We start from the raw sequence: 24,793 nt of genomic DNA on the forward strand, positions 1-24,793 counted from the left end.
TATAACAGTAGATAATTCACTACTAATTTTAAGTATACAGATATAGCTTCAGGCAGATATAGCTTGGTTGAGCTGGAAAGACATTCAGACCCAAACTGAACCTAATGGGTTTAACTCCCATTTCAGCAAAGGTTGGTGGATCAGGACAAATGACCATTAGTGCTGACAGTTCTGTTTATCAATTTCTTGGAACTTGGGTGAGTTAAACCCATTGTTAAAAATCACAACTGTGAGATGATGTTTAATAAAGTTCCCTAACCCTTATTTCCCCACATGAGACTACCCCATTGTAGACTGCTGGATCCTCTGAATCACCTTCCCCATACGTGCCTATGTATTGCAGGCAGAGGAAGACAAGAAGAATCTGAGCAGGATGCAAACTCAGATGGATAAACTTCAGCTAAAAGTGCACAATTACAAGCAGCAAGTCGAGGTGGCGGTGAGTGCCTTGGGAAGTTGCAGCCTCCTGGATTTCCCAGTGTTGTTTTGATTAAGGGAGATCTGTGGCCCTGAGCTCAGCCAGCAGCTTGTCAGAGAGGGCCAGCTCAGCTTAGAGTCTGCTCATTCTCAGTTTTTTTCTCAAGTTAGAATTCTCACCCATGGCAAAAATGTGTGTGGCTTTTCCCTCCAGGAAGCCAGAGCTCTCTCCTTTACCTTTGTGGTTTCACCCAAACAGGTGCACAACAAGAAATGAGCTAGGTAAAAGCAGAGTGTCATGTAGGGAAGGCCGGTTTTGGGCAAGGTAGTCACCCTGGGGCCTCCCTCATCCCCAAACCTAGGGTAAACATAAACATGGTTCACAGTATTTGTTCTTGATGATCCTGGATATGGTTGTGGACAAAACCACCATAAATTGAAATGTACTTGCCATCCCTGGGTCAGTATGTATAACTACAGGGAATGTAATTGGTAAGTGCCATATATATTGATTTATCCCTAATATTAACTCTTGAGGGGTTTTGATCATTTCAATGATTTGGCCTAAAATACTACCTGTTCTAGCTCAAGGTCTAATAATTACCTGTTGACCCATATAATTTTAAAGACAAGCCCCCTCTACTCAGGGGTAGAATAGGATGTTAAACTCAGGACAAAACAGACAACTGTGGTTATTCCAGCACATTTTCAGTCTGCGAGAGCTCTACTGCATCCAGTTGATGAAAAGTGCCAACTAGGTTCTGAATTTCCAGGGAACAAAAGTTATAAAAAAATGGATCTTATACCTGCTAGAAAGTCTGAATCCTAATATATACCAAAATACGATATCCCATTCAATACTCAGAAGTTTAGATTCTTTTCACATTATTCAACTTTTTCATGTCAGAGCAGAAAAAAAAAAAAACCTGACTATATAGGCATGGAGATTTCTTTTTTTATTATTTTTATAGGAAGCACAAGCCAATCAATACCTTTCCAAGTATAAGAAGCAGCAACATGAGTTGAATGAAGTGAAGGAAAGGGCAGAGGTGGCAGAATCTCAAGTCAATAAACTCAAGATTAAAGCAAGAGAGTTTGGGAAAAAGGTACGGCAGGTATTCAACTCTGTTCTAACTCTTCAATCATGTTTGTTTAGGGCTGATGTCATTGCATGGACCAGTATAACAAGAAATTTGTTTTTCTCTTTAAAAGCTTTTAAAAGATAAGAACAAAGGGTTCCAATAAAGTCTTCCCATGTTTACTAAATTATACTTGTCCAGGTAGATGAAATGCTAAGCATTTGAGTGGCATGCACATTGTATTTATACTTTTCAAATGCTTCCATGTTAACTTGCAGGATCTGAGATTGAGGGCCTGGATTCATTTGTGTAAAGTAGTCAGGAGTCCATGGAAAGAAGAGGATTTTAAAAAGCACAGATGGATCGGCTCAAAATTCGGAGTGAACTCTTTCCGTAGTAGACACATACGTGACTTTGTACAATGTCAACATGGAGTCGAAGAGGGAAGATGTTTAAGATTGAGGCAGTGAAGGAAAACAAATGCAAGAGTCTTGCTTTGTAGTTCTCTGCTTTATATTCCTGATTCTGCCTGAAAACACAGAGAAAGGATCTTTTTATATCTCTTTGGTCCATGAAATGATTCTTCTGATCTAATGGTAGAGGCCATTGCCCTGATTTTACTGGTAGAGTGACAAAGAACAATGTACTGAATGTTTGGTAGGGTCAGGTAGTCTCGGCTTCCTTATTAAAATTTTTCCAGGAACACACAGTTTTTAAATGAGGTCTGGCTTTAGGAGAAAGGAATCAGAGGAGATTGGATCATGCGATATTAGCTAATAGATTGCCTGAAATCACTGAGCATAGCTTCTGGCATACATAGGCACCATCATTTCATTTTCTTTTTAAACGTGGTGCATCACTAGCCCAATTTCTCTGTGTTTTTGGGCAGAATCAGGAATATAAAGCAGAGAAATACAAAGCAAGACTCTTTCATTTGTTTTCCTTCACTACCTCAATCTTAAACATCTTCCCTCTTCAACTCCATATTGACATGGTACAAAGTCATGTATGTGTCTACTATGGAAAGAGTGCACTCCAAATTTTGAGCTGATCCATCTGTGCTTTTTAAAATCATCTTATTCCATGGACTCCTGATTATTTTATACAAATTTTTCCAGGCCCAAGCTGAATTACTAGTAACCCTGCAAGGTAAGTTGATAGGGTTGCCAATAATATGCATAAATACAACCTTAAGGGAGGTCAAAATCATCTCTTTTGGAGGAGAGCCTAAGAGTTGGTTATATTGAAGATACTTAGATATAAATATAAGACATATGACTCATTGAGAGACTCCAGAAATTTTTTACTGATGTCTGAATAGCTGCCTCAAGGATAAGTCCTATGTGAGAGGGCCAATTAAGAGGTTTGAACTCTGGCCCCAATTTGAGAAGTGTTGTGGCACTGGATTTAGGGTCTTCTCTGCAGAGCCCGCCAGCAACCCCATGTAATGACTTGTTTAGGGAGGTGCTTCCCATGTGCTGCAATTGCATTCAGCTGCAGGAGGTCGAAGGGCCTCCAAAACAGATGCCATGCGTTCGACTTTGTCACAGTTCTTTTCAACAAAGAACACAGTGAGTAAAGCAGAAATTGCTTTTGAGAGGCTAGAGAGGAATAGGAAAACCTTCCTTGGCAGTGCAATGACCAATTGTTTCCCCTTCACAGAAGAAAAGCCAAAAAAATCCCTCAACTGTCATACACACAAGGAAAAGGTTTGCTGAAAGAATTCTGTGTCAGGGCTGGGGAGCAAATTGGTGGTGTGGCTGCAGAATCTTTCTCCTCATGGGGTTGGCTAAAGAGGGCGCTGCCTTCACTGGCAAGACAAGGCAGGCAGAAAATTGAGAGTGACCGAGCATGCCCTTGGGGTGAATTACCGGGGTCTGCTTTCTATAATGCAGATAATTGTCTCAATTCCCTGCCTCCCTTTGAAGTTAATGAAGAGTTGGCTAAGGCCTGCTTACCTCTGGAAAGGACTCAGCTTGGTTCTGGGCATGTGTTCCACTGGTGAAAATCACAGGAAATTCACAGAACACACTGACATTCTGTTTTTCAGGTTCAAAAAGAATAGTATCCCCTGCTTTGAAAGGACAACAGCTGGAGAAGTACAAGGAAGGTGCTGTTTCATGGCCAAAAATTTAGCTTGCGTTGGAAACATTTTTTAAAAACATGTTTAAATTGCTTTTCACACCATATAAACAAGGCAATTAGAAAAATAATTAAAGGGAATATCATTGCTTCCACAGTTAATGGGGATTTTTTGATCCTCAAATGCAAGTAAACTACCTTGTAATGTTTCACATGACAAATTAAATAAATGGAAGAACTTTTTCGATTCTGATGTTTAAAAAATGAATAAATACTTAATCCTTTGTCCATATTTCCTCTTAATGGGTAGGACTCATAGATGTCCTTAGACCAATCACGCTCCATGGGGACTAGGGCATGTTGGTGAATGGTTTTTACTGAAGTTAGGCAACTTTGGCTTGATTCACCCCTACGTCTATGAATGTATATTGTGAGCTGGCAGTGGTGGAATGAAAGTCATAAAATCTCCTCAGCATTGTGATATAAATATAGCCATAGTTAGGCAATTTGAACATGTAGGCAAAACTCTCCTAATCAACACACATGTAGGCTATATGCTGGTACACACTTTAAACATGGAGGTAACCCCACACAAGACATTCAGTGACAGGTGATGTGCTGGATTTCTGCAGTGCCAATTTAGCTCAGCCGGAGGAACGTGTCCCGGAATTCCTCTCTCTCGTGGTTCTGGATTGGAGTAGGTCATAAAGAATTTTGCATTAATCTGATAAGCAAAAATCAGCTATTTTACGCTCATAAGGTCAGTGTACAGACCCAAGCATTGTGACAGCTTGAAAATATGACTCCTGGCCAAAAAGGGGCACTAGAAAGGACCAGAGACAGCTCCCTGGACCCAGAGCTCTTCCAGCTCCTGCCAGCCACCTCCTCCAGCTTTGCAGAGTCCTGGCCAGGTGTGTGTGCAGCTCCATGGCAACCAGCACCAGCTTTTCCTGAGATCATCCACAGCATTGCAGTGGAGGCCGTGAGGCAGACATGGGTTCTGTTTGTTCTTATGGACTTCCCTTCATCCTCGCTGCATGCACAGCCGACCTACCGTGACTTCAGGCCCAGGACCAGATGCAGAGGGAGCAGCCTGGCATAGACTTCTCCACCAGCACCCACAATTGTGTAAGGTTGAAGCTCTATAATAAATCTTTATTCTGTCATTCTCCGGTTCTGCCTCCCTGATCCAACCCTGACTCATATGGGTAGCTTGAAGATTAATTCAGAGACTCAGTGGTATCAGAGGATCCAGGTTCATTCTTGTCTGAATCTCTTGTCATTGTAAGAGGACTTCAGCAGTCCTGAGCATTTCCTCCCCATACAATAACCTCTTTTTAAAATGGAGAAACACCTTCCCAGAAACAGACCTCTGGAATACTTTTCCTCATATCCTACGGAACAGATTTCTTTACCTTCTTATGCTGAACCAGTCTAGTGGCAAGAGGACTGCAATTGCCAGGGTTGGCTCAGACAGATCAAAGTGAATCCTTGAAACATTAGGGTACCATTTTGAGCAAGGCAAACCAAATTTGAGTTTTGTGGTTGGTGGAGGGGGATGCACAGCCACAGAGTGGACTAGCAGGGATGTGTGTCAGGCTGTATCCAAAGCAGTCGCTCCTTCTTATCATCGGTCTCAACCCAGTGAGAAAACACAAAACATTTAACTTGGAACTTTTCTAGGTTTTGTTTTCCTGAAATGGTAATTTTTAAAAACTTCAGTAAAAAATAAGTTTGGAATTATCCTTTAATAAGCCAGTGTTTATATTCAGGAAACATCTCTATATCCCAAACCTTTTCTTAGAAATTTGCTGTTATCATATTACCAATCCTGAAGTCAGGATGCTATTGTTTCTGCACATCCCAGGCACATACTCAGTAAAGTCAAACTTCAGCTTGGGGATACATCCAGTTTTAAGTATCATATTCTTTCACTAGGACATAATTTTTAAAAGGAACCAAGGTTAGGGGGAAGCAGAGATGGCAGACACTTAAATATTATCTCAATTGAATTTTTCTTCACAATGGAATTTTTTAAAGATATGTAAGTTACTTTTTTAAAAAAACAATTTAAGTTTTGGGATACATGTGCAGAATGTGCAGGTTTATTATATAAGTATACATGTGCCATGGTGGTTTGCTGCACCTATTGACCCGTCCTCTAGGTTCCCTCCCCTCACCCCCCAGACCCCAACAGGCCCTGGTGTGTGATGTTCCCTTCTCTGTGTCCATGTGTTCTCATTGTTCAGCTCCCACTTATGAGAACACATGGTTTGGTTTTCTGTTCCTCTGTTAATTTGTTGATGATGGCTTCCAGCTTCATCCATGTCCTTGCAAAGGACACGATCTCATTCCTTTTTATGGCTACATAATATTCCATGGTGTTTATACCATATTTTCTTTATCCAGTCTATCACTGATGGGCATTTGGGTTGGTTCCAGATCTTTGCTATTGTGCATAGTGCTGCAATAAACATATGTGTGCATGTGTCTTTATAGTAGAATGATTTATAATCCTTTGGGTATATACCCAATAATGGGATTGCTGGGTCAAATGGTGTTTCTGGTTCTAGATCCTTGAGGAATTGCCCACACAGTCTTCCACAATGGTTGAACTAATTTATACTACCACCAACAGTGTAAAGGCATTCCTATTTCTCCACAGCCTTGCCAGCATCTGTTGTTTCTTGACTTTTTAATAATCATCATTCTGACTGGAATTCTTAATACTTTGCTATTTGTGATAACCCATCACAACATTGTAGCAAAAACAGAGTTAACTACATACAAGGTATAGGATTGTGAAACTGAGGTCATATGATAAAATTGGACCAGGTGGAAGTTACACCACAATTCAGAATTTGCTTTCTCTTATAGAGTCAAAACCTTGATCGACTAAGTCACACAAAAGCCTGGTTATAGTGACAAGTTCACAAGCATTAAGAGTAGACTGTTTCTTTTATGTAAGTTGATGATTAAAATTAAGGGAAACAGATTAGATTAGCTGAGCTCTCGCTTCTCTTCTTGCTTAAAAATTTATATGAAAATCTAAATTTATTAGAAGACTGATTAGTAATATGCCAGTTGAGCCAGAAGAGTTCAAATTATCTTCATGGCTAGTCAATCAACTATGCAAGCCTCGTGTGGTCAGGTGTAACCTAACTTCAGAGATTCTTATGTTGATAGGGCCCTTTTTCCTAGCAATCTTAAAGATACTGACAGTCTTATTCTTTGGTCTCCCTAAGATTCATCCCAAATTGAGTTGGTTACCTGATATAACCATTCATATAAAACTAGACAAAAATACCTTGTCAAATCAATCATCTTGGTTTCCAGGCTCTGGTTTTTAACCTTTCCACTAAGGTGACTTCTGCTCTTATCTGCTCTCTCACCCATTATCAGTTGATCAGATTGGGAACCAACTCCTAGTGATGCATTTCTTCCAGATTCTTAGCAGAGAGCTCACTGTAACCTCCTGGGCTGACTGGAACAGGAATGTAAATGAATGAGACAGTTCTTTTCAAAGTTAAATTGAAATCCTTAACATCCGGGCATTTATACTCAATGCAGGTAGTGGGTCAGTGAATGATCCTTATGTCTTGAAAAGTAAAATGTGATATTAGAAAATGGTTACAAGTCTTTGCAGTGGTAGAACTGTCTGGTCTGACAGGCCATTGCCTAGAATTGCAGTGCAGAAAGGGGATATGAAGTCACTGGATATTAAGGATGCTTGTCATGAGTTGTCAAGGTCTTCTCTCATTTCCTGTACTCTTCCTGAAAGACGCTAGAACCGAGAAAAATAGACTCTAAATGTCTGTTGTTCAAGTCAGAATAACCATTTATATCTTAAATATTTAATGATAGTAGTGTTTTGGGGTGGGCGGTAAGAAGCTTTAGTCTATTGCTGGCATCTGTAATTAAAAATCCATGAGACCATTACAAAATAAGTCTGAGTCTTATCAGTTAATTTTAATCTCCCTACTAGCTATTTCAGGGTTTTTAACAGTGGGAAAAACAAGTTTATCACACTCCTAGCCCTTATTTATATTCTGATTAATGGAACACGTAAATAATAAAAGGAATGCAGTAAAAAGGAAGTATACAATCAAACTATAATTTGCAAGTGAATTATAGTTGTGTTTCTTTCCACTTGTATACAATCCCATGTTTCATGCTTCTATCATAAGTACATTGGCTCACCCTCATATGCACAATGCCATTGGAGATCTTCTCTACAAACAACAATAGGAGACAAGAAGAACAACCATGTATTTAAGCAAGTAGAGCCTGTTTAATTATAGACATTGGGAAAAGTCTAATTATATTTTTCGTGCTATATTATCCTGCAACCCCTCCTTGCTGTTTTTTTTTCTATATAAAAGTCTTGCGTGATGATATGTGAATCAGTCAGAACTTCGATTACCCTTTTAAAGAAGCATTTTTATACTGTATATTGTTTGATAAAGGAAATAATGCCTTACCATGTTTTCTTCGGCATTATCAGAGGCATTATCATCGTGAGTGCTCTCAGTAGAGACACGACGTCTTTCTACAGGAAAAAAAGAGAACTTAAAAATAATTTCTTTGCAAACACCAAAATTCTCCCTTAGTCCTATCTCAATATAATTATGTTAATAGAATCATCTGAGTTACTCTCCCTTCATATCTTTAACAAACAACATGAAAAATGCATTCAATGTAAAAACACATCATCAGAAGCAGCAGTAAATGTGTATGGTTGATCCAGGTGCTCCAAAGCAGGGGAGTAAAGGCAGTTCAGTCAGCTCAGCAATTCCTGGCTTCTTGTGATCCTTGGCCTGGTTCCTACCAACTGCTAACAATGGAAATGTCATAGCCAAAGAGGGGATGAGAGTGATGGTTAAAGAAAAAGGGATATGTCATTTCTCAAAGAAGGCCTCCTTATGGACTTTCATAAAATATGGCCCTTTAATACATATCTTAGACAAAGTACATTTTAAAACAGTAATAGAAAAGGGAATTTAAAAATAAAACATATGAACCACAGTCATGAAACTGCAACCAGGGAGCTGGAGCTAGGAAAGGTTTTGTGGCTTTTCATATAACAGCTTCAAATATATTTTCAGCCCATCTCACTGCAGAAGTATGGAATATATCTATTTTTTAAAGTGGCCAATACTGTGACAAAGTTTTTGCCCATATCTTTTGACTACTCCTCCAGAACCAGAATCCATTCTTCTCTCAGCCATGGGAGGCTGACCTCGTTGGGCTCCATCAGCAGGGTATCTGCTCCTCCTGGCTTCTATTTGGGCTGGAGATCAGAGACAGGGAAGAGTGAAATTAGGTATTCACTCTCCCAGCTTTTTCCCTGTACGGTCACCTTGGTCTGGCTCTGTCTTTCAACTGAAAGTCACTCTCTGATTTTTTGAAGGGTTTTTCGTGTCTCTATCTCCTTCAGTTCTGCTGTTAGTTATTTTTTGTCTTCTGCTAGCTTTTGAATTTGTTCACTCTTGCTTCTCTAGTTCTTTTAATTGTGATGTTAGGGTGTCGATTTTAGGTCTTTCCTGCTTTCTGATGTGGGCATTTGGTGCTATAAATTTCCCTCTTAACACTGCTTTAGCTGTGTCCCAGAGATTCTGGTATGTTGTGTCTTCGTTCTCATTGCTTTCAAATAACTTATTTATTTCTTCCTTAATTTCGTTATTTAGCTGGTAGTCATTCAGGAGCAGGTTGTTCAGTTTCCTTGTAGCTGTGTGGTTCTGAGTGAGTTTCTTAATCCTGAGTTCTAATTTGATTGCACTATGGCCTGAGAGACTGTTATGATTTCCATTCTTTTGCATTTGCTAAGGAGTGTCTTACTTCCAATTATGTGGTCGATTTTAGAATAAGTGCTATGTGGTGCTGAGAAGAATGTATATTCTGTTGATTTGGGGTGGAGAGTTCTGTAGATGTCTATTAGGTCTGCTTGGTCCAGAGCCGAGTTCAAGTTTTGAATATCCTTGTTAATTTTCTGTCTCATTGATCTGTCTAATATTGACGGTGGGGTGTTAAAGTCTCCCACTATTATTGTGTGGGAGTCTAAGTCTCTTTGTAGGTCTCTAAGAACTTGCTTTATGAATCTGGGTGCTCTTGTATTGGGTGCATATATATTTAGGATAGTTAGCTCTCTTTGCATTGATCCCTTTACCATTATGTAATGCCCTTCTTTGTCTTTTTTGATCTTCGTTGGTTTAGTCTGTTTTATCAGAGACTAGAATTGCAACCCCTGCTTTTTTTATGCTTTCCGTTTGCTTGGTAAATATTCCTCCATACCTTTATTTTGAGCCTATGTGTGTCTTTGCACATGAGATGGGTCTCCTGAATACAACACACTGATGGGTCTTGACTCTTTATCCAATTTGCCAGTCTGTATCTTGTAACTGGGGCATTTAGCCCATTTACGTTTAAGGTTAATATTGTTATATGTGAATTTGATCCTGTCATCATGATGCTGGCTGGTTATTTTGCACATTAGTTGATGCAGTTTCTTCATAGTGTCGTTGGTCTTCATATTATGGTGTTTTTTTGCAGTGGCTGGTACCGATTTTTCCTTTCTGTATTTAGTGCTTCCTGCAGGATCTCTTGTAAGGCAGGTCTAGTGGTGACAGAATCCCTCAGCATTTGCTTGTCTGTAAAGGATTTCATTTCTTCTTCACTTATGAAGCTTAATTTGGCTGGTTATGAAATTCTGGGTTGAAAATTATTTTCTTTAAGAATGTTAAATATTGGCCCCCACCCTCTTCTGGCTTGTAGGGCTTCTGCAGAGATATCCATTGTTAGTCTGATGGACTTCCCTTTGTAGGTAACCTGACCTTTATCTCTGGCTGCCCTTAACATTTTTTTCCTTTGTTTCAACCTTGGAGAATCTGATGATTATGTGTTTTGGAGTTGCTCTTCGTAAGGAGTATCTTAGTGGTGTTCTCTGTATGTCCTGAATTTGAATATTGGCTTGTCTTGCTAGGTTGGAGAAGTTCTCCTGGATAATATCCTGAAGTGTGTTTTCCAACTTGGTTCCATTCTCCCCATTACTTTCAGGGACCCCAACCAATCACGGATTTAGTCTTTTCACATAGTCCCATATTTCTTGGATGCTTTGTTCATTCCTTTTCACTCTTTTTTCTCTAATCTTGTCTTCACGCCTTATTTCAGTAAGTTGATCTTCAGTCTCTGCTATCCTTTCTTCTGCTTGATTGATTCAGCTATTGATACTTGTGTATGCTTCATGAAGTTCTCGTGCTGTGTTTTTCAGCTCCATCAGATCATTTATATTCTCTCTGAACTGATTATTCTAGTTAGTAGTTCCTGTAACCTTTTATCAAGGTTCTTACTTTCCTTACATTGGGTTAGAATATGCTCTGTTAGCTCAGACGAGTTTGTTATTACCCACCTTCTGAAGCCTACTTCTGTTAATTTGTCAAACTCTTTCTCCGTCCAGTTTTGTGCTCTTGCTGGAGAAGAGCTGCAATCATTTGGAGGAGAAGCAGCATTCTGGTCTTTTAAATTTTCAGCATTTTTGTGCTGGTTTTTCCTCATCTTCATGTATTTATCTACCTTTGATCTTTGAGTCTGATGATGTTTGAATGTGGTTTTGTATGGGGGTCCTTTGTGTTGATGTTGATGTTACTGCTTTCTGTTTGGTAGTTTTTCTTCTAACAGTCAGGCCCCTCCTTCTGCAGGTCTGTTGCAGTTTTCTGGAGGTTCACTCCAGATCCTATTTGCCTGGGTATCACCAGCAGAGGCTGCAGAACAGCAAAGATTGCTGACTGCTCCTTCCTCTGGAAGCTTTGTCCCAGAGGGGCAACAGCCTGATGCCAGCTGGAGATCTCCTGTATGAGGTGTCTGTCAACCCTGGAGCTGGTATTTTGAAAAGATTAACAACATAGATAGGCTGCTAGCGAGACTAATAAAGAAGAAAAGAAAGAAGAATTAAATAGATACAATAAAAAATGATAAAGGGGATATCACCACTGATCCCACAGAAATACAAGCTACCATTAGAGAATACTATAAATACCTCTAAGCAAATAAACTAGAAAATCTAGAAGAAATAGATAAATTCCTGGACACCCTCCTAAGACTAAACCAGGAAGAAGTCGAATCCCTGAATAAACCAATAACAAGTTCTGAAATTGAAGCAGTAATTAATAGCCCACCGGCCAAAAAAAGCCCAGGACCAGACAGATTCACAGCCGAATTCTACCAGAGGTACAAAGAGGAGCTGGTACCATTCCTTCTGATACTATTCCAAACAATAGATAAAGAGGGACTCCTCCCTAACCAATTTATAAGACCAGCATCATCCTGATTCCAAAACCTGGCAGAGACACAACAAAAAATGAAAATTTCAGGCCAATATCCCTGATGAACATCAATGCAAAAATCCTCAATAAAATACTGGCAAACCGACTCCACAGCCCATCAAAAAGCTTATGCACCATGATCACGTTGGCTTCATCCTTGGGATGCAAGACTGGTTCAACATATGCAAATCAATAAATGTAATCTATCATGTAAACAGAACCAATGACAAAAACCACGTAATTATTTCAATAGATGCAGAAAAGGCCTTCGATAAACTTCAACACCCTTTCATGCTAAAAACTCTCAACAAACTGGGCATTGATGGAACATATCTCAAAATAATAAGAGCGATTTATGGCAAACCTTTAGCCAATGTCGTACTGAATGGGCAAAAGCTGGAAGCATTCCCCTTGAAAACCAGCACAAGACAAGGATGACCTTTATCACCATAGTTCAACATCATATTGGACGTTTTGACTAGGGCAATCAGGCAAGAGAAATAAATGAAAATATTCAAATAGGAACAGAAGAAGTCAAATTGTCTCTGTTTGCAGATGACATGATTGTATATTTAGAAAACCCCATTGTCTCAGCCCAAAATCTCCTTAAGCTGATAAGCAACTTCAGCAAAGTCTCAGGATATAAAATCAATGTGCGAAAATCACAAGCGTTCCTATACACCAATAACAGACAAATAGAGAGCCAAATCATGAATGAACTCCCATTCACAATTGCTACAAAGAAAATAAAATATCTAGGAATACAACTTACAAGGGATGTAAAGGACATCTTCAAGGAGAACTATAAACCACTGCTCAAGGAAATGAGAGAGGACACAACCAAATGGAAAAAAAATTCATACTTATGAATAGGAAGAATCAATAGTGTGAAAATGGCCATACTGCCCAAAGTAATTTATAGATTCAATGCTCTTCTCATCAAGCTACCATTGACTTTCTTCACAGAACTAGAAAAAACTACTTTAAATTTCATATGTAACCAAAAAACAGCCCATATAGCCAAGACAATCCTAAGCAAAAGAACATAGCTGGAGGCATCAAGCTGCCTGACTTCAGATTATACTACAAGGTTACAATAACCAAACAGCATGGCACTGGTACCAAAACAGATACATGGAATAGAACAGGGGCCTCAGAAATAGCACCACACATCTACAACCATTTGATCTTTGACAAACCTGACAAAAACAAGCAATGAGGAAAGGATTCCCTGTTTAATAAATGGTACTGGGCAAACTGGCTAGCCATATGCACAAAATAGAAGCTAGGCCCCTTCCTTACACCTTACAAACTGGGATCTAATTAAACTAAAGAGCTTCTGCTCAGCCAAAGAAATGATCATCAGAGTGAGCAGGCAACCTACAGAATGGGAGAGAATTTTTGCAGTCTATCCATCTGACAAAAGTCTAATATCCAGAATCTACAAGGAACTTAAACAAATTTACAAGAAAAAACCAAACAGCCCCATCAACAGTGGGTGAAGGGTATGAACAGACACTTCTCAAAAGAAGACATTTATGCAGCCAACAAACATGAAAAAGAGCACCTCATCACTGGTCATTAGAGAAATGCAAATCAAAACCACAATGAGATACCATCTCACACCAGTAAGAATGGCAATCATTAAAACGTCAGGAAACAACAGATGCCGGAGAGGCTGTGGAGAAATAGGAACACTTTTACACTTTTGGTGGGAGAGTAAATTAGTTCAACCATTGTGGAAGACAGTGTGGCGATTCCTCAAGGATCTGGAACCAGAAATGCCATTTGACCCAGCAATCCCATTACTGGGTATATACCCAAAGGATTATAAATCATTCTACTATAAAGACACATGCACATATATGTTTACTGCAGCACTATGCACAATAGCAAAGACCTGGAATCAACCCAAATGTCCATCCATGATAGACTGGATAAAGAAAATGTGGCACAGATACACCATGGAATACTATGCAGTCATAAAAAAGAATGAGTTCATGTGCTTTGCAGGGACATGGATGAAGCTGGAAACCATCATTCTCAGCAAACTATCACAAGGACAGAAAAGCAAACACCGCATGTTCTCACTCATAGGTGGGAATTGAACAATGAGAACACTTGGACACAGGGTGGGGAACATCACACACCAGGGACTGTCAGAGGATGAGGGTAAAGGAGAGGGAGGCATTAGGACACATAGCTAATGCATGCGGTGCTTAAAACCTAGATGATAGGTTGATAGGTGCAGCAAACCACCATGGCACATGTATACCTATGTAACAAACCTGCATGTTCAGCACATATATCCCAGAACTTAAATAAAAAGAAAGAAAGAAAAAAAGAAGTAAGTCACTGTCCTTACAAGGCAACTAATCTTATGTGACTCTCTCCTTTCAAGTTTTGGGAACTGCTCTCTGTCCTTGTCCCTTAAAGTTTAAGTTTGCTAGTGAATTGGGTGCTCCCAGCTGTGAATATACTGTCTCGTAAGTTCTTTATCCAGTTTTGAGTGTGCCATGTGTTTACAGTTGAGAACTGACTTATGCAGACTTCCACTAAAGAAACTAAACTATCATTCTTGAGTAGGATGTAGCACCACCTCTCCCATAATTTGAACCTAATCCAATCACAGATATCAGTATATTAGGTCAATGGTTGATCTTGGTAGACAAGCTAGACTGCCTGTGGTCTCTTACTACTTCTGGCCAGCCAAGGGACAGGAACTAGCCTACCTATTAGTACGACTGATCACAGGGCTAGAATTGGTGAGATGCTTGCTCTCCATTGCCCCTAAAACTATATCTTCAATAATAGTTTCTGCTATAACCCAAATCTCCTAACTTCAGCGGGGCAATAGCCAAATATCAACCAGAAAGACGGATAAAAGACACAGGATCTAGCTCAAGTTCCCAGGACACCCAAAGCCTCCTCAGGGGGATAGTGGAGAAAGGGAGGGCTTCTGGGGGCCTGAACCTGCCTCTGCCACTAGCTGGCTTGGTGCTATTAAATGATCCACGTAAATCTGTTTCACATGCCTACTTAGCACTTGAGCTAACTGCCCGGATTCCTGTTTCCTGATCTGTAAAATGTGGAGATCAACCAGATCTAAGTTTTGCCCAGATGCTCTCTAGCTCAAAATTCTGTTACTAAAAGCAAAGTACTCTAAGAAAGTACTCCCTAAAAGTACTTCCCATGATCATGGCATCTTAAGATAGTTTAAATTACTAGTAAGGTTTTTTGCCTAAAATTTAGAAAAAAATTAATTGAACAACAATTAAAATGAAATGACCCATAAGAAAAGAACAATGCAGTTTCAATCAGAGCACCAACCTTGACTCAGCTCAGAGCAAGGGAGAACAAGCAGAGCCCAGGGACTTAAGGGGGTATCTGGCTTCCTTCTGAGGTGTGAGGGTAAGAAAGAACTCATGGTCCCATCACTCCAAAGGCAACTTCTTAAAGCTTTGGCTTTTTTCTTTCCAGTTACCTTTTAATGCAGGATGATTAAGTCATCCTGGTTATCATTTCAATACTAGATTAAAATTTTAAAAAGTATGATCATCTAATTTAATTAATTTCTCAATTATTTATTGACAATAGTAGGAAATCTAAAGCAATAGCAGTGTGCTGCAGTGAATATGCTTGTATATAGTTTGGTGTACCTCTGCTCATTTAATGTGAGATAAATTCCTAGAAGTGGAACGGTTAGGTGGAAATGTAGGAGCATTTTAAAAGATTTTGGGTGAATTTTGTGAATGACATTCCAGAAAATTCAGATCAATTTACATGCCCAGTAGCTGTTTGGGCATGTATTTCCATGTTATCTTTAATATACATGATGTGGAACATGTGGGGCAGAGCCCAAATTCTTCCTGAGATATTACCTGTGCAACATTTTACTTTCCAAATCAGCCAAATCAGACAGAGCACCAAAATCAGACTGGCCACCAAAATCCATAAGCCTTTGTTATCGGAAGCTGTTTCTTGGCTTGGTTCTAAATAAAACAGAGAAACAAAGTCTGTGAACTGGAAGAAAAGGTACCAAATAAGAAATTTGTGGGTGGGTGAGGGTGGAGTATGTTTACTATTTTTAAAACTAGTTATTTCTGCATTACAGGTAGGAGGCTGAATTAATATGAAAACACTTTGCATAATAAAAAGGTCCTTTAGGATAAAGCCAAGAACCCAGACTGGACAGGAGAGTTTGTCTTGAGCATGAATATCTCCTAGTCTCAGTGTATCTATTGTGGGAAACCTACAGATACCATAATATTATTAGAGATTGGTGGGGGTTGGGAGAGCTGGGAGAAAAGTCTGAAAACCGGAGAGGCAATATGTCTATTATGCCTTTTCAGTTTCTATTGCTTTATACTGTAATAAGAAATAACACATTTTTATAAAGGAATAATTATGTCCATAAATTAGCCTCAGCCCAGTGTTCACCTTGGAGGATGAAGTAAGAGTGCAGTCTGCCATTGGCCTAGAGAAGACAGGGTCCTAAGGGAACAGTGGTAAGTTCAGAGGTGATAAAAGGAGCTAAGTAGAAGCCATGGTCTTGAGTTAGAGGTGGCAGGTGACCACAGAGATAATAGGCACAGTAGTCCCCCCTTATCCCTGGGGGATACATTCCAAGACCCCTGAGTGGATGCCTGAAACCTTAGTACCAAACCTTATGCATAGTATGCACTAATTTCTTTTTCCATCTTCACAGTTTTATAGATAGAAGATTCATTCTTACTGTAGATCTTAGCAATCTCAACATATGCTTTTTTCTCCCTTCAGTTGAGAGCTTTCCCTTAAAGGAAGCACTTCATGACTTCTCTTCGGTGTATCCGAATTGCCAGCATCACTATTCTTGTGCTTTGAGGCCTTTCTTAAATAAAATAAGGCTTACTTGATCACAAGCACTGCAATAGCATGACAGTAGATCTGATTATCCGGAGGGCTAAATGACTAACAGGCGGGCAGCATCCACAGTGTGACATGCTAGACAAAGGGAGGATTCACCTTCAAGGCAGGATGGAGCGGGATGACATGCAATTTCATCATGCTGCTCAGAATGGCACACAATTTAAAACATTATTTCTGGAATTTTCCTTTTAAAAATTTCAGACTGCGGTTGACTTTGGGTAACAAACTGCAGAAAAGGAGGACCTGCTGATAGTGTTTAGAGCTCCTCAGAAATAACTGGAGGAGCCTAAACTTTCTCCATTCTCCAACATCTTGGTCAGGACTAGAATTGTTGAAAGTAGTATTAATGGAAGTGGGGACTCCAGAGACCCTGGGTTACCAAAGTCAGAACCCTGCTAACCTTATGGTCTATGTTCTGGTAAAATATGGGCAGCAAGCGATAGAGCACAAAGGTCAATTCAGGAGGAAAATATTTGTGGTTATCCTTTAGAATGAATACCTCTGTTTACATAACAAATGTAATTTTCTATGAACATACGATAGTGTTTTACAACTAATAAAATATTAATCTCTTCACCTATTTGTGTCATTCTGAAATTCCATACAGGAGTTCCCTTTATCCATGGTTTAACTTTCTGAGGTTTTAGTTACCCATGGTCAACTGTAGTCCAAACATAACCAAATGGAAAATTCCAAGAATAAACAATTCTTAAGTTTTAAATTGCATGCCATTCTGAGGATGTCACACCCCACCTGGGATGTGACTGCACCCTTTGTCCAGCATATTCATGTTGTACACACTACCACCATGAATCATTTACTAGCCGTCTCAGTTATCAGATTGACTGTCATGGTATAACAATGCTTGTGTTCAAGTAACCCTTATTTTCTTTAAGAATGGCCCCAAAGCACAAGAGTAGTGATGCTGGCAATTTGGATGTACCAAAAAGAAGCCATAAAGTGCTTCCTTGAACTAAAACAATTAAAGCTCTTGACATATGAAAAATCATATATTGAGGTTGCTGAGAGCTATGGTGAAAATGAATCTTCTATCTGTAAAATTGTGAAGAAAGAAAGAAGAAAATTTGTGTTGTCTCAACCTACAACAGTTATGGCCACACTGTGTTGTATATGCTAAGATGGAAATGGCGTTAAATGTGAGGGTGGAAGACATGAACAGAAATGTGTTCTGCTTGATGATATGTTACACTGGAAGGCTTTGGGCTTTTATGAAGACTTCAGCAAGAGATCCCTTGAAACAGGCCATTTACTGCAAGTAGAGGATGGCTACACAGATTTAGAAATCAGCTTGGATTGAAAAATATAAAGATTACTGGAGAGGCTGTGTCTGCTGATGATGAAGCTACAGCCACATTTCCATCCAAAGCAAGTCTTTAATTGCAAAGAAAACAAGCTCTGCTGGAAGAAGATGCCCAGTAGAACCTGTAATCATAAGAAGTGTGAATGAGGCACCAGGGCATAAACATGGAAGGACAGATTAATCCTGGTACCATGTGGGAATGCATATATAGGGTTTGGTACTGTCCATGGTTTCAGGCATCCACTGGGGGTCTTGGAACATATCCCCCATGGAAAGGGGGGACTAATGTACCTACATAAAGGAGATATTAAGTAGGAACATTAGGTTGACTTTCTACAGTGTTTTCATTTGCATTTGCATTTGCATTTTTCTTCCTCCTAAAGGAAATCCTACAAGGAAATCTACAAGTCTACTTCTCACTGTACTCGTGACCCTCAGGTTCCCCCATCTCTAAAGATATTTGCCCAAGGTCACGTATTGATTCAGCAGCAAAACTTAGCAAGGGTTATTTAATTCCATTCAGCTTGGTGCAACCTTAATTGACCAGATCTAGATTCGAGGAATCATAAGACCCCTATCTTGTTGTAGCACCTCCTGGGAAAGACAACAAATGGAAAAGTCACAATTCAGAATAGGAAACAAGTTCCTTGAAAGGATGATATTTAAGGTACCAAGACTGTTTGCCCTGTTTCCTGCCCTGCTAGGGTGGCTCCTGCCAAGTCCTCTTCCTGGTGGGGAAGGGTGAGCACACCCTCCCCCAGCCCCACCTGCCAACATTTATTTGAGAATGAGAGGTTCCGAAAATACTCTTTTGTCAGAGATGGAATGGTCCTGATGTTTCACTTTGTGTGAACTGAAAATTAGATCTCTGGGTGGGAAGACGGGCCATATGTGGTCTTTAGGACATTTCTTCTTGACTATTTTTTTTTACACTCCAAAATGAATCCAACATGAGGCAACATTTTTAAAAATAGATTGCAGGCTTAACTGTATTTTACATAAAACTGACACTTTTATTTTTGGAGAAAAATAGGAGCTTCAAATGTAGCCCCAGTTTTTCATTCTCTACTCTCAAAGTGGCAGCTCTACAAAGGGAGTGTTATTACTCAATGTCCAGAAGCTTCCAAGTATTTGAAGATCACATAACCTAAAGGACAACCCTCTGCTCTTGTCTCCAAATCTCACCACACAGAATCACCAAAACTTCAAATGTTATACCTCCTAGTTTTCACAATTGAAATGATAGAAACACTTCTAAAACATAAGTTCCACTGGTTCAAATATCTTTATTGAAGGACAGAAAGAGCTACCATGGTCTGCCATGATGTGAAGTTGATAGTTTAAGGGTGGGACCATCTAGCTCACCTAGAAGGTCAGCTTCATGAGTATATATTCCATGACTCGATGGTTAGTTGACTAGAAATATTTTAGATAATGGTTTTTGGCAGTGAACTATCAACAGAGGTAAAAATGAACTGAACCAGGAATATATACTTGGTGCTTCAAATATTGTGCGGTGATTATTTCCAAGTTCATAGACACTGCCATGTTTTCCCAGCATTCTTCAGGACCCCAATTGTAACTTCCTAATGTGTCCCTAGCCTTGACTCCCCAAACATTAGGGCTAAGGTATATATTAGGCATAGCAGTGAGCAGAAATGGAAGATGCTCAGCCCATGGAGTCATCAAAATGTATGTTTACTCCTCATTTCTGAAGCCCCAAAATCCTGAAAGGAAATCTGTGGGAGTAATTTTTTTTTTCAAAACAGGACTTTTATGTGGTTGAAGGAGGGAAGATAATCGACATCCTGACCAGAAATACCCCTGTAGATTATATTTTGAGAGGGTATCAATGTATTCTTGAAAAGTCAACCTAATTTTCTGTCTGATATTCACAAATCTCTAATGCTATAGCCAAAACCCATTATCCAAACCTACTTGCAGCTTACCTACGTGCACCGTGTGTATGGTGAGTAAAGTATATTCATCCGAAGAAATATTGCACAAATATTCCCCACTGTCTGAAAGACTAAGATCCGTCAAATTCATAGAGAAGTCACTCTGGTTTTTCAGCTCTTTGTTCCATGAGAATCGGGATTCATAGAAAGTTGTATTTTGTGAGGAGCTCAGATAGTAAGCCAGGATAGAGGAAATCCCACTTTCCATTCTGGACCAAGTAACTTTGAAGTCTTGGTTTGGTGAAAAATAATCATTTACAAGTTCACATGAGAGTGAAACATGTTCACTTTGCATTTTATGAAGGCCATCTAACAACACAATAGAAAAGAAAACATCAATGAAGATAAACATTTCAAAAGAATTCTCTAAGTTACACTTAGAAAGCAGAGAACAAAGGCACTAATATTGATATATTTAGAAATAACTTTTTGGAAAGTAATTATATTTGTGCTGTGGTTTCTTACAAGACAAGTTTTACTACCACTATTTTAAAGTTTCCCACCAAGGTTAGTTTAAACCTTCAAGGAGGGCAAAGCCAGGGCCAGCTAGAGGGGTGATGTACTTGTTTTAACTCTTAGAACCTGACAGTAAGCACTCAGGAATGTTGCTACCAGTTGCTAGCCTATTAAACTCAATGTTTGGCCTCTCTAATGCTGGTGTTCCCCAGAACACCCCTTTTGTTACCCTACCTACTCCCTAGTGGTCTCTAACTTTTATGGCCTCACTACTTCTTAATCCCTTTATCTAGACAAAAATCTCATTTTCTGCATGTAAGAATATTTCCAGCTGTAGTGCAGGCAACCCCCACTGGACTAAGCCCTTTTAGGAGAGACTCTGCTGAATTTTCTTGCCTTGCCCCTCCAGACCCAGCTCTGTCTTGTCCTTCCTGTTCTGTAGTGCCGTAGGCTGACCTCTATGGACTGCCATGGACTGTTCTCCCTGATTCTAGACTCAGCTGGCTTCCAGTCTACCTGCAGGAGAGTGATGCCAAAGCAAGCCTTCCAAAAGGCAAATCCAGGGGCTCTCTGATGTTTCAAATCCCTCTTCTGATCCATCCTATCTCCAACACTCAACAAGCTCCTTAGCAATGTGTAAAAGGTCTTTCATCTGGTTTTTTTTTTTTTTTTTTTTTGCCTCCCTCTCCAGGTTCATCTCTTGATCTGTAGATTCCACAAATCCAGGCAATTTTACTTTTCTGTGCTTTTTTCTGGAATATTCTTGTTCTCCTGGAATGTCCTACTACTCTTCTAAAATTCTGCCCTTATGCAACTTTCTTAAGCACATATTCTGTAACAACCCCATTTGTGCCCCACCACAGAGAGTAGAATTAATCACTCCCTTTGTAAGCTATGTTCCTAGTTTAATTTTTACATCTGTACTAGATGCTGTGGATCCAGAAATCAGTAGAGACCATGTTCTTAAGTTCACAGTCTGTGAGCAACAAAACTTGGCACGTAATAGCTTTTCAATGAGACCAAACAGTACTGAGCCTAAAGAACTGTTCATGCTTCAAGACACTCAATTCTAAATGAACATGAGAAATTAGGATTTTCCAAAGACGATGTTTATAATATTAACATTTGCAACCCTTTCCCATGTTTCCATTGCTGCCTGACTGATGGAGAATGAACATTGGGTACTCATTCCTTTAACACTGGACTCATGTAAATGTGGTGAATCACCCACAATTTCAGTATATTTTTGGTGAGCATTTTGAGAATATGAGATGCTAGGAAAGAGAAGGCTGAAAAAAACAGCTACCCTCCATTTTCCCCATATAAGGGAGATTGACAGAAAATTTTTGCTTTATTAAGAATAAAATGAAAAACAGGCTGGGCACAGTGGCTCATGCCTGTAATCCCAGCACTTCGGGAGGCTGATGTGGGCAAATCATAATGTCAGGAGTTCGAGACTCGCCTGACCAACATGGTGAAACACCATCTCTACTTAAAAAACACAGAAATTAGCCACACGTGGTGGCACATGCCTGTAATCCCAGCTACTCAGGAGGCTGAGGCAGGAGAATCACTTGAACCTGGGAGGCGGAGGTGGCAGTGAACCGAGATCACGCTACTGCGCTCCAGCCTGGGCAACAAAGCGAGACTCCATCTCAAAAGGAAAACAAATTTGCTTGGAATTGAATATGGAGATAGCAAATTAATTTTTATTAAACAGGTTTTGGATATAGAGATTGATCAGAGTTTGGATCTGTTGAAATAAATGAGAAGAAAGAGTACTAAAAACTGACCATGTTGTGATAGAGGTAGTGGATAAAGATCGATGGGCTAATACTATGTAAAGAAACTAAAAAGAAGCAATTATACTAATTAATATTTTGTTTAATTGAAAGACGAAGTTGTGATCTGCTGAAAGACACGTATTCTTTCTCTTTTGATTTTTTAAAGAGCAATGCTGATAGAAAATCCTGTTTGAAGGATGAGCCACTGAGAAATACACTAATATTCAAGAATAGATTTGCTTCTTTCCACTTCATAAATGTTTTCAATCAACTCATAAATACCTAGCAAGGTAAGAATTACTTCTATTTTATCAAAGAGGTATGGTACTAATGCTCAAAAGTAAGAATGATTGCTTAATGTAATACAGTCAGAAGAACCAGCCCTAGGGCTCCGGTCTTGGTCTTCTAACTGCTGCGGATGGATTTGCTTTCTTTTCTTTCATCTTCCTTTCTTTCCTTGAAAATCAGTCCCCATTACCCCCTAACCTCGAAATAGCATACACAGAAAGTCCTGTGGAGCCTACCTTTCATTGTCCAGCGCCCTGTCCATGTTTGCTTCAGCAGTGAATTTTCAATTGTACATTCATAAGATGAATTTGATCCTGTAATATTCAGCGTGCTGTTAATCGAAAAAGGACCCAAAGACCCTGTTTCTTGCATATTGTTTTCAGAGATAGGTGTGTTGTCCATTTTCCACGTGATAATTGGACGAGGATAAACACTTAACACGTTGCATATTAAGAAGCTGTTTGTGTTCCTCTTTTCATACTTCATCATGGGTGTGAGAAAAACTACATAGGAGAAAAAAGGGCACATGAAAAACTGCCATCATTGGCTTTTTTTATAGGCCATCTGTGCAGAATACTGTTTAATACCCATGAAATGAAAAGCTAAGTTTTATGAAAAAAATCTGGCAGTTACTGAAAGGGGGGAAAAAAACCACCTCTGTAGAACCTTAAGATATAGTGTAGTTATCTAGAAGAAATAAAAAAAGAGCAGGCATGGGTATGTGGCAACTAGCAATCTCAATTCTCTAGAAACATAGCTGGAAAAGAAATCTAATGGCCTCATTGAGAAACCAAAATGAGGGTGTCTAAGTCTATAAAATAGAGTTCATGTGGCACTCTACACTTCTCAAATACTGACTCAGAGCACCTATTTGACTCTGTTTACACATAATTTTGTGATTTCTGAATCAAGGTCTGAAGCAGCTAAAAGGGACAGAAGAAAAAGAAACAAGTGCTGGGAAAAACAATCCATAAGAAAATACTGCATATATATGTGTATATATCTATATGTAAAATTGTACTATATATTATACTACATACTAACTATATTACATATAAATGATCAGCAGCCTGATCATTAACAGAGCACATCATCAGGAACTCTTGGTAATCTAGTAATAAGGAGCCATGAAGCTCTTTGAGTTTCTTCAAAGAGCTTCTAATCTAATCTAATACCTGTTTGGTTCAATATAACTATGAGAATTAGCAACAGTTAATATAGTAATACAGTTAATATATAGTTATATATAACAACCATGAAGCTGTGTTTGAGTGATATTAACTGTACATAACTGCATATATTAACTATATTAATGACTTATAGTTATATAGGTATAGTGTTATATATAGCTAATACAGAGAAGGAAAGGATATAATATAAAAATTAACCTCATTTATAATATAGAAAAATGCAATTTAAATCAACAATTCAATATTTTTTCAGTCATGATATTGGCAGTTATTTGGTACTGATAAGACTAAGGAGAAAGTGGATAGTCTTATGCTGTTAGTGTCAGTAACCTTTTTAAATCTTACTTCTGGTACTTTGCTTTCAGATTATTTCCTGGTATTAAGTACAGCTATAAGGGTGTTCATCACAACCAGGTAATGTAGACCACTGGAAATGCCTGAATACCCACCAACAGGGGAACAGTTGTACCATTTATAACATTAGTATACTACAAGATACTGTGCATTAAAAATAAGGAGATTTCCATGTATTGACTTGGAAGGAAGCTCATGGCATATTAGGACAAATATGCTTACTAATAACACAGAATGATGTCATTGCTATGTTTCATGAAAATTTACATGCACACTTACCTCCCACCTTTAGCACCACTTTGTTTGTAATCGCTTGAATTGCTGTTCCTACATAGCAGGTATAAATTCCTTCATCCAGAAGGCTTAATCTTCTGAAAAATAGAGACGCATTCCCATTTTGAATCTCATTATAGAAAAGGGATGTCCTGTTTGCATATCTGGTATCTTGGCTTTCCAAACGGCCACTGCCTTTGTAGTAACTGTGAACATTGTAGCTATTGTAGCTATCTTGATACTTCCAGTGTATTACAACTTCGGATCCCCTCTCAAATGAAGAAGGGAGAATTATATCTTCACCAAGTCTTCCAATGATGATTTGTTCATTCATAGGAACATAAGTGAAGAAAGCTGAAAGGAAT

General features: G+C 39.1%; 2 protein-coding genes across 3 annotated transcripts in view; one reads left to right on the plus strand and one right to left on the minus strand.

The window, feature by feature from the left end:
- MYH15 (myosin heavy chain 15) overlaps positions 1-4,208 on the plus strand; it is a 128,966-nt gene extending 124,758 nt beyond the window's left edge. Inside the window, exons 39-41 of the mRNA XM_050781421.1 lie at positions 344-439; positions 1,389-1,523; positions 3,547-4,208. Of these exons, the coding sequence (XP_050637378.1) occupies positions 344-439; positions 1,389-1,523; positions 3,547-3,561 (246 nt within the window). The 3' untranslated portion in view covers positions 3,562-4,208. The remainder of the gene's footprint in view (positions 1-343; positions 440-1,388; positions 1,524-3,546) is intronic.
- A 1,576-nt stretch (positions 4,209-5,784) lies between these two features.
- Positions 5,785-24,793, minus strand: HHLA2 (HERV-H LTR-associating 2). 2 transcript variants are annotated; one of them, XM_050781999.1, is made up of 7 exons: positions 24,435-24,793; positions 22,848-23,114; positions 20,075-20,392; positions 15,778-15,888; positions 8,818-8,868; positions 8,060-8,127; positions 5,785-7,362 (listed from the first exon to the last, which is right to left on the minus strand). In XM_050781999.1, exons 1-7 carry the CDS (start codon positions 24,760-24,762, stop codon positions 7,312-7,314), a joined length of 1,194 nt encoding a protein of 397 aa, XP_050637956.1. In that variant the 5' UTR covers positions 24,763-24,793; the 3' UTR covers positions 5,785-7,311. The 2 variants fall into 2 exon arrangements, with proteins under 2 accessions (XP_050637956.1, XP_050637957.1); XM_050782000.1 differs by lacking the exon at positions 8,818-8,868.

Source organism: Macaca thibetana, chromosome 2 (assembly GCF_024542745.1).
Source record: "Macaca thibetana thibetana isolate TM-01 chromosome 2, ASM2454274v1, whole genome shotgun sequence".
Lineage (NCBI taxonomy): Eukaryota > Metazoa > Chordata > Mammalia > Primates > Cercopithecidae > Macaca > Macaca thibetana.

Bases quoted from the DNA above. Each gene is read 5' to 3' on its own strand.
- HHLA2 (XM_050781999.1), bottom strand. From the start codon at position 24,762: ATGAATGAACAAATCATCATTGGAAGACTTGGTGAAGATATAATTCTC. The intron at 8,128-8,817 runs GTCAGCCTCCCA...TTTTTCCTGTAG, and splicing joins TGCTGATGGAGCCCAACGAG to AAAGACGTCGTGTCTCTACT. The intron at 7,363-8,059 runs GTAAGGCATTAT...TCTCGGTTCTAG, and splicing joins ATAATGCCGAAGAAAACATG to CGTCTTTCAGGAAGAGTACA.